Here is a 10,026-nt window from a genome sequence, read left to right as displayed (position 1 = left end):
CCTAAAATGTATGTTCATTATTACTGGTCAGCCCAGTTAGGGCCAAGTTAGGGCCAGGCCTTCATTTTCAGGCTTGTTGAGAACTCTATGATAGAGTCCAATACTGCAATATTTGGTGGAGTCATTTACATTACATTTACATTGTTAAAAGTATTTATTTAGTATTAAACAGCACACATTAGTACAAGAGGTAATTTGGGAATAGATAAACATGATTACATAATTATATCCTACATCGTTGCTGTCGGGCAGAAACCTTGCATCTCTGTACTTTTTTTTTTATTATTATTATTATTATTATTACCTTACTTCATCATACTACAATGTCACTCAAAAGTGGATCAAGAGAGCTTTCTAGATTGTCTGTTTTGGTATTTTTGAAATATTGTGAAAGTGACAGTGCTAAACCAGTTAAACCCCCAACATCCATGTTCTAGGGGGAACATTACACCACATATCTTTGGCTATTTATGGTTAGAGGGAAAAAAGTGGTCCAAGTACAGAGTACAGAGTTTAATCAGATAAATATATCTGTGGGTTTTATAAATATTGAACCAATGAAAAGTATTAAAAATAGCTTGTGACTAAATAATAACTACACTACATTCATTAGAACAGATGTTCTTTTTTTTCCCCATGATCTGAAAAGTAACAGTTTTGGACATGGACAAGGTTTCCACCTGACAGTGACAATATCAGGTTAATGATAATGTACAGTGACAGTAGATCACTTACCGTATAATCCCACAGCAATCTCCTCCTCCTGTTCTCCATGTTTGACCTGACAGATGTAAACTCCATCATCACCAACATATCTGTAGTTTCTCAGTGTCAGAGACACATTGCCTTTCTGCAGCTCCTGGATGTTCAGGGTCAGTCTGCCCTCGTAGCCCCTCCCCTCTATCACCTTACCATTCTTTTTTTTTTTAGAATATCTTTATTCATGTCAATATCAAATAAACAATGGGTTTACATCATTACAGTATAATCAAGACATTTCTTTTTTCTTTTTTCTCCCCAACCCATCCCTCCCCCCCATTGTCGTCATTGTCCTATCAGTCCACAGAACATTTAAGGTGAAATAGAAAAAAAACAAAAACAAAAAGAAAAAAAATGAAAAAATTCACAGTAAAGTCATCAGTGGGTTGAACTGTTCGATACACACATATCCTCATCAAGTTGTAGACAGGTATTATGTTGGCGGAACATTTACAAATCCTGTCCCTGCACAATGTATATTTCTTATATTTGATCAAACAAATACTGAGCAAACCAATGAGCGTGTCTAAGGTATAGGCTGATCTGTTGGGAGTGCCTCCAGGTTCTCGAAATAGTTAATAAACGGTTGCCAATAGGAGAAAAATTTTTCAACTGAGCCTCTAAGTGAGAATTTGATTTTTTCTAATTTTAGGAAACCCATCACATCTTTGAGCCACATAGCGACTGAGGGGGGGATTGGTGATTTCCATCCCAGCAGTATTCTACGTCTTGCTATTAAGGTGGCAAATGCCAATATGTTCAATTTCTTTGTGGTCAGGATTTGGAAGTCCGTCGGTACTCCAAAAATGGCAATATGGGGAGAGGGCTCCAAATGAACCGAGAATACCTCAGATAGCACTCCAAAGACTTCAGTCCAAAAGTGTACCAGTCTGGGACAAGACCAGAACATATGAGTGTGAGTTGCCGGTGATAAGGCACATCTGTCGCACTTGTCGTCAATTCCAGGGTAAATTGTGGCAAGCTTAGATTTACAGTAATGAAGTCTATGGAAAACCTTGAATTGAATAAGGCTTAATCTTGCACACGAAGATGACGAGTTAACCCGGTCAATAGCTCCATCCCACCATTCGTCAAAAAAAGCTTCACCCAGCTCAGTCTCCCATTTCTCTCGGTTCCTAACTAGAGGGGTATCATTCATACTCATGAGTGAGTGGTAGGTCATTGAAATCTGACCTCTCTGTCCAGGCTGGAGCTTAAAAAGGTTCTCCCAAGGTTGATCTCTTGGTCTTTCCGGGAATGATGGATAGTGATTTTTAACAAAGTCTCTTATTTGAAAGTATCTAAACATATCATTCCTAGGTAGATCGTGTTTGGTCCGGAGCTTCTCAAAGCTGTTAAATATGTTTTTTTCATAAAGGTCAGAGAGGGTGACAATGCCTTTGTTTTTCCAGCGTATAAAAGCAGAATCTAACATGGCGGGGGGAAATGAGTGGTTGCGAACAATTGGGCAATTTATAGAACTCTCTTTAAGTTTAAAGTGGAACCGCAGTTGTGACCAGATCTTAAGGGTAGCAATAACAATTGGATTCTGAGAGAATTTAGCAGGAGATAGAGGCAATTTAGAGTGAACTATTATTGGAAGAGAGGCAGAACGACAGGAGTTAGCCTCCAATACACACCAGTCAGTTAAAGGGGAGTGAAACCAGTAAGCCATTTTTTGAACATTGGCAGCCCAGTAATAATAAGTAAAGTTAGGTAGGCCTAGACCCCCATCATCACGGTCTCTCTGCAGAACAGAGCTTTTAATCCTGGGTTGTTTACCCGCCCAAATAAATACGGAAATTGTCTGGTTTAGAGATTTAAAAAACTTCTTGGGTAAAAATAATGGAATGCATTGAAAAAGGTAAGAGAACTTTGGAAGTATGGTCATTTTGATAGACTGAATTCTGCCTGTCAGGGATAATGGTAGACTATCCCATCTTAAGAGGTCCTCTTTCACTTGGTCCATTAAAGGTTTAAAGTTAGCTGAGAACAGAGAAGAGAAACGGTCTGTGATCTGTACACCTAAATATTTAAATCCTGGGCGTGAGATATGAAACGGCATTTCTGTTTGGGTGATGCGTCTAGCTCGGTCAGTAATTGGGAAAAATTCTGATTTCTGATAATTCAATTTGTATCCTGAAAAAACGCCAAAATCTTTAAGGATGGAGAGTACATGGGGGACGGCTGCCGCAGGGTCAGAAAGATATAATAACAGGTCATCAGCGTACAACGAAACTCTATACTCTGAGCCCCCTCGCACCACCCCTCTAAAGAGTTGTGACGTCCTCAACGCAATAGACAGAGGTTCAATGGATATTGCGAACAGGAGAGGGGATAAGGGGCAACCTTGTCTCGTCCCTCTAGTTAGAGGAAAATATTCTGATCGTGTATTATTAGTGTAAACGCTTGCCTCAGGAACAGTGTATAACAGCTGAACCCAGGAAATAAAAGTATCTCCAAACCCAAATTCTCGGAGTGTCGCAAATAGGTAGCTCCATTCCACCCTGTCGAACGCCTTCTCGGCGTCCATAGAAATGGCCGCCTCAGAGACGTCCACAGAGGGCCTGGAGTATATTATATTCATTAGTTTCCTCACATTAGAGAAAGAATATCGTTTCTGTATGAAACCAGTTTGCTCCTCCGAAATAATTTCCGGTAATATTTTTTCCAGTCTGGTTGCAAGCGCTTTTGCTAAGATCTTGCTGTCTACGTTCAACAGAGATATGGGCCTATATGAACCGCATTCAGTCGGGTCTTTACCTTTTTTGTGAATGAGAGAAATAGTTGCCTGTGTAAGGGTAGGAGGAAGGGAGCCATTAGATAAAGATTCATTAAACATATCGAGTAATAGGGGAGTAAGCTTTGCACTAAATTTTTTGTAAAATTCGGAAGGGAAGCCGTCAGGGCCAGGAGACTTGCTACTTTGCATTAATGAAATGGAGTCGGCCAGTTCACTCAGAACAAGAGGCCCATCCAGACTTGCTACCTTGGTTGGCTCAAGTTTGGGGAAATTAAGGTTCGAAAGGAAGGTAGTCATGTCCGCTGTATCGGCTGGAAATTCTGATTTATATAGTGTAGAGTAAAACTCAGTGAATGCCTGATTAATACCAGTTGGAGTAGATTGTAAAATGTTAGAGGAGTTTTTAATCTGTGGGATCAATCTGGCAGCGGCTTGTCGCTTTAATTGATGTGCTAAAAGACGACTAGATTTATCCCCATATTCGTAGTATTTGCCCCTTGAATTTAGCAACATTTTTTCAGCTGTTGATGTAGTTAGCAAGCTGATTTTGTTTTGAAGATCGATTCTTTTTTTGCACAAGTCTGGATCAGGGTTCAACGCTATGAGTTGGTCCAGTTCTGCGATATCTTTGGATAAGTTATCAAATTTAAGCCGTTTTGCTTTATTAGAGGAGATAGAATACGAAATAATCTGACCCCTGAGAAATGCCTTCAGTGACTCCCATATAAGAGAGGCGGAGGTGTCATCTGATTTATTTGTGGCCACGAATGTGTCAATTGAAGTAGAGATGTAATCACAGAATTTCTTTTCAGCCAAAAGTAGTGAATTGAATCGCCAAAGAGGTCTTTCTCTTTGGCAGGCTGAGAAATTTATATCGAGAAGTACTGCTGCGTGATCCGAAATAACTATAGCCGTGTAGTCACACGACACCACCGCTGGCATAAAGAACTGGTCAATGAAAAAATAATCGATCCTCGTGAAGGTTCTGTGCACATTCGAGAAGAAAGAAAATATCCTACTCTGGGGGTTCCTATTTCTCCACGGATCGACACAACCGTTCTCCTCCATAAAAAGGTTAAAGGCTTTAGCCATAGCACTTTGTTGTTGAGACCTGGGGTTCGATTTATCTAGTGAGGGACAAATTGCTGACACCTTACCATTCTTATACAGGTAAATACACTCTGACTCCTTAAACCAGCTGATTGTCATGGAAGACGCGCTGGTCCCAGGAGAGAGGTGACAGGGGAGGGTGACATTTTTACCATGATAACCCAGAGCACTGCCTTCAGTGACGAGTTTAAAATCACCTGGAGTAAAGAGAAGTCACAGTTAGTGACATTATGCAAGAATTACTGTTCATTTAAACATAATCATAATTAAGAAGACATGCAGTGATGTAACCAACACTTTACGAGTGTGTGCGTACACACACACACACACACACACACACACACACACACACACACACACACACACAGAAGAATCCCTGTTGTGTCCTTATATGGAGATCCCTGATGTCATCAATATTATTAAGCCCATATCTAACAGGACTTTATGGGAATGCCCTTATATGGAGGAAGACAGCCCATATACAGAATGTGTGGCTGCTTCTACAGACAGGGATCTCCATGTATGGGCATAAAAGGGATCGTATGTATATGTCAGATGTGATAGACGTCATAGGATTTTCACATATATGGGTTCCAGGGGGTCTTCATATATGGCCAGATGGCCAAGACATGGCGCGACCTCGCCCTTTAGGTCGAGGTCGCTTGTCGCCCTTAGTAGTCTTACTGGTAATACTAGTCATTAGACTACTATACTAGACTGTAAATTAACTAAGTATTTATAGCGTGTCATGTTTGCATGTTTGGAACAGCTGAAATCAATATAGTATTTATCATATATGTATTATTAACCTGCAGGCCTCATTAAGTGAAGGTGGGGGCTGTTATACCTTTGTGTGACACTATAGCAATTACTAAGAAGTGCATTGATTTACGGGAAAAGAACATAAAAAGTTGAAATATGGAGATGCATGGTTTCTGCCCGATAGGAAGGATACATTAGTTGTGTTCATTTTTTCCATTTTCCAAAATAATTTTTAAAAATATATGAAAAGAAAAGTAATGACAAAACACAGCCAGCTCACGTATCCAGAGGGAAGTATGATTCCCCAGAAAAAAAGAACGGGTGTTTTCGATTAATCTATCATGTTTAAAATGGAGTTAGAATAGGACGGGGGTGTGTCTGATAAAATCAATACCAAATCAAGCAACTTAAAAACTGTTCTGGGTGCTCCCAAAAGCCTGAGTAGACGATTAAATGACCAAAAGTCATTTTGAATTCAAGTGAAATATCCCTTTAATCCATTTGCCTGATGCAGACCTACAATACATGGTCAAACTGTGGCCCTTGTACTGCATTTACTCACATGTACTCCCATCAGAGACGCCCCCTGAAAACCCACCTGTTCACTATTTCCTTTCCCACTTGACTTTGTTTCAACTCTTGTTTTTTAGTGTTGTATTGCTTTTATCTCTTTTTATCGCCTAATAAAGTTGTTATTGCTACTTGGCCTAAATGCAGGTATGTGCACGTAGTCTCACTCAGGGTGGCCAGACATCAGGGACAATTCTGGACAGTCCAATTTACAAGCAGTTGTCCCAATTACCAAACTGTATCCTGTTTGTCCAGAAAGTCTTGAGTTTGTTTTTGACATTTCTTTTTCTATTCTTATAACATTGCAATGATACAAATAAAGAACACCAAGCACATGATTCAACATGATACATTCCAGATATTATCAAAGTATTCTGAGACACCCCTGGACTTTGCACCCTAGGGTGCCACGGCACCCACCATGAGAAACCCTGCCCTAGAGGAAGTAACTCTTTTTAGTAGTTTAGTTGTAAGTTTCTAGTTTTGTTTCCATCAGACACTACACAAAGTATTACAAGTAAGGAGGATTATGTCAAATTCAACCTACTGTAGAAGACACATTCTTGTACGAATAATATATATATATTTTTTTCTTTAGTGTCAGTAGTGAAAACTATAAGATTTGTGAATACATTTAAGCAAAGGTCTGCCTTGTCCGTCAGTGAATGATAATGTTTATGTATCGTTGCTTTAAATGTGAACCACATACTGTATCTCCCTCCTCCCCATATCACTTGATAATGATTCAACTACTGCAAAGGTTCTCAACCTTTTTAGGCCACGGCCCCCCAAAATAATCAACATAATTTGAACTGGGAACCCCCCAAAATAATCAAAATATTTGAAACGGGGTCTCCCCACCCTGACAAGCACTTGGGATTGTAGGAGTTGAGGCATTACATTTGCTTTGACTCGGTTCCACAGAGAAATATTGTGACAATGTTTTAAATAGTATAGTGTGTTGATCACTTTTAATGCAGTAATGGTCTTACTTTAGGTATTAAAATGTCTTAAAGATCCTTAAATTGTCACTTCACTGCCTCCCCCCATAATCATGTGAAGACCCCCAGGGGGTCCCGACCCACAGGTTGAGAACCACTGAGCTATCGGGTAATAAATACAAAAAAAAAAATGTTGTGACCTACCATGACCTCTGGACCCTGCCATGTCTCCTGTATAGAAGAACAAATATCCAAATTACCACACTTAATTTACATAACATTTATCTGTAAATAAATAGTTTGATTTGCGAGCTGCAGTCTTCTTCTTCATGAGCGTGGAGATTACTTCTTTGTACTTTGTCACAAGTAACCAACAGTGATTACCGACCCGTTGTTTCCTGCTCACAAACCCTGAAACCTACGGTGGTTCAGCAGATACATTTCTTCACGATTAAATTACATTAAAGGTTGGAAAAACATTAAGATAATATCTTACCTTTCACTGCTTTAGACTTTAGACTTGAACAGCAAATTCATACGAATCCTCACACATTACTGACGCCTATACGAGTAACCAGCACGAACACGAGTCAAAGTATTAAAGTTTGATTCTTATCCGTAGTTAATCATTAACTTCCAAGTATTCAAGTCATAAAAAAGTGTTTTAAAAGTGTTCTAAGTCCACTTCTCAATGCCTTGGTCATTGTAGAACAGTAAAAAGGTGATAATGATTTACTTGGCCAGCAGTGGTTGTAGATATATTATAGACACATTGTGGAGTGAAAATGTCTTAAAGGTCCTTAAATTGTCACTTCACTGTCATCTGGGAGTGGGGACCGCCACAAAATCATGTCTGAAGACTGAAGTGGCAATGCAGTCTGGACTACAGGGACTGACGACCTGTCCATATTATCAACATACAGGGGTGTCACACCAACGTCTGGGCCCTGGGTAGGCCTACAAGGATTCACTGTGGGCCCCCCATGAATGTTCTTCATATGGAGGGGTTTTAACCCACTTAGACTGGGAACTGATTATTACGCATTAATTTGTGCTATTGAGAAATAGCAGATATACAAGCTCAAAGCACTGCACCGAGTGCCGTGCTGCGAGCTTGTAGATGTAGGCCTACTATAAAAAAAAAAAGAAGAACCTACGTTTCTATGTCAGTGGTGCTCAAACCTTTTCATGTCAAGGAGACCCAAAATTAAATGTATTTGGCCACAGACCCCCATCTCAAAATATTTAGTTCCATAGACTCCCCCAGAAGCAAAATTTTAGTTACAAATGTTTGCTTAAAAAATACATATATTCAGAGATTTACACACATTTTCAAGAATTTTCAAAAATAGCAGATCTACAAGCTCACAGTGCGGCACTCGGTAACAAGCTGTGAGCTTGTATTATCTGCTATTTTTCAAGAATAAAATAATTAAGGCCCCTCCACCTTGGGCCCAATAACTCAGTCCCACTTTCCCCCCTTGTGACTCCCCTGTCAACATAGTTGTTACTTTACTGTCCTGTAGTTAAAATAAGCAGCAATGCTGCAATGGACTATATTTATAGTGTAGCAGAGATTTAGCTATTAGAGACTTTTCTAGAGTCTCATTCTATAGCCTTGTACTGCATTTACTTACATGTACTCCCCAAACGTATCAGAGATGCCCCCTGAAAACCCACCTGTTGTTAACTATTTGCTTTCCCAATTGACTTTTTTTCAACTCTTGTTTTTAGTGTTCCAAACTATAACCTGTTTGTCCAGAAAGGACATTGCAATGATACAAATAAAGAACACCACGCGCATGATTCAACCCACTTTGAGAAATCCTGCCCTAGAGGAAGTAACTCTTTTTAGTAGTTTAGTTGTACGTTTCTAGAATTCTCAAATTCTGCCCGAACCCGACCATACCCAAACCCGACCCGACATTGAAGGTAGGGTAGGGTAGGGTAGGGCCTCGGGCTCTATGAAAAAAGAAAATATATTTTTTTATTATTTTATTACTATTACTCTGTGATAGAGTAATGAGAACCCGACCATACCCGAACCCGAACCCGACATTTAGGGTTGGGTAGGGCCTAAAATGTACGTTAATTAGTCGGGCCGGGTAGGGCCTCGGGCCGACCCAGTTAGGGCCGGGCCTTAATTTTCAGGCCTGTTGAGTTTCTAGTTTTGTTTCAGACACTACACAAAGTATTAATAATCAGCATTAAGTCTCACTCATACTGTAATAAGGAGGATTACGTCAAATTCAACTTAGATGACTTCTTGTGGGAAAAGACAGACATATTCTTGTACGAATATATATATTTTCACAATGCTTTTCTTCTTTACTGTCAGTAGTGAAACCTATAAGATTTGTGAATACATTTAAGCAAAGGTCTGGCTTGTCTGTCAGTGAATGATAATGTTTATGTATCGTTACTTTAAATGTGAACCACATACTAACCCTACAGGCCGCGACCCCCCAAAATAATCTACATAATTTGAACCGGGGACCCCCCCAAAATAATCAAAATATTTGAAACGGGGTCTCCCCACCCTGGCAAGCACTTGGGATCAGTGGTGTGATATGGTCCTCTACATTCATGACGTCATGCGCGCACGCTGTTTTTATTGTTAATTAGTGTTTTTTTGTTAATTAATGTGTGCATATGAGGCGCGCGTGCGCGCAGCAAAATACATGTGGGCTCGCTGAGCCCACGCGAGCCCATGGCATCTCACCCCTGCTTGGGATTGTAGGAGTTGAGGCATTACATTTCCTTTGACTCGGTTCCACAGAAAAATATTGTGACAATGTTTTAAATAGTATAGTGTGTTGATCACTTTTAATGCAGTAATGGTCTTATTTTAGGTATTAAAATGTCTCAAAGGTCCTTAAATTGTCACTTCACTGCCCTCCACAAGTCCACACCATATAGGGTCTACACACAATCCAGTTCTCTCTCTCCTCTTTCCTCTCCCTGTTTCTGTTTCAACCGGCCCGGCACACACTCTGAACCTGCGCTGGGAGGGAGGAGGGAGGGGGGAGGGTTTGCAGCAGCCAATCATGTGATCTCTACTGCCTCTGGTTGGGCCGTCACATTACCGTAATACTTGTTGCGGTAGCAGATGCATTCCACCGCCGCACATCATTACCGTAT

At 40.2% G+C, this 10,026-nt stretch overlaps 1 protein-coding gene across 1 annotated transcript; it reads right to left on the bottom strand.

Moving 5' to 3' along the window:
* Positions 1 to 727: 727 nt before the first annotated feature.
* On the bottom strand, positions 728 to 7,111 carry LOC308286375 (myelin-oligodendrocyte glycoprotein-like; the record flags this gene model as incomplete). Its single annotated transcript, XM_080727371.1, has 6 exons — positions 728 to 916; positions 1,646 to 1,649; positions 3,225 to 3,326; positions 3,523 to 3,550; positions 4,660 to 4,809; positions 7,090 to 7,111. The coding sequence occupies 6 exons, from the start codon at positions 7,109 to 7,111 to the stop codon at positions 728 to 730; spliced, it is 495 nt and encodes a 164-aa protein (XP_080583497.1).
* Positions 7,112 to 10,026: the final 2,915 nt, after the last annotated feature.

This window comes from Nannobrachium achirus (assembly GCF_963921795.1).
Source record: "Nannobrachium achirus genome assembly, chromosome: 6".
Taxonomy (NCBI): Eukaryota; Metazoa; Chordata; class Actinopteri; order Myctophiformes; family Myctophidae; genus Nannobrachium; species Nannobrachium achirus.
This window is presented reverse-complemented; position numbering and strand designations above follow the sequence as displayed.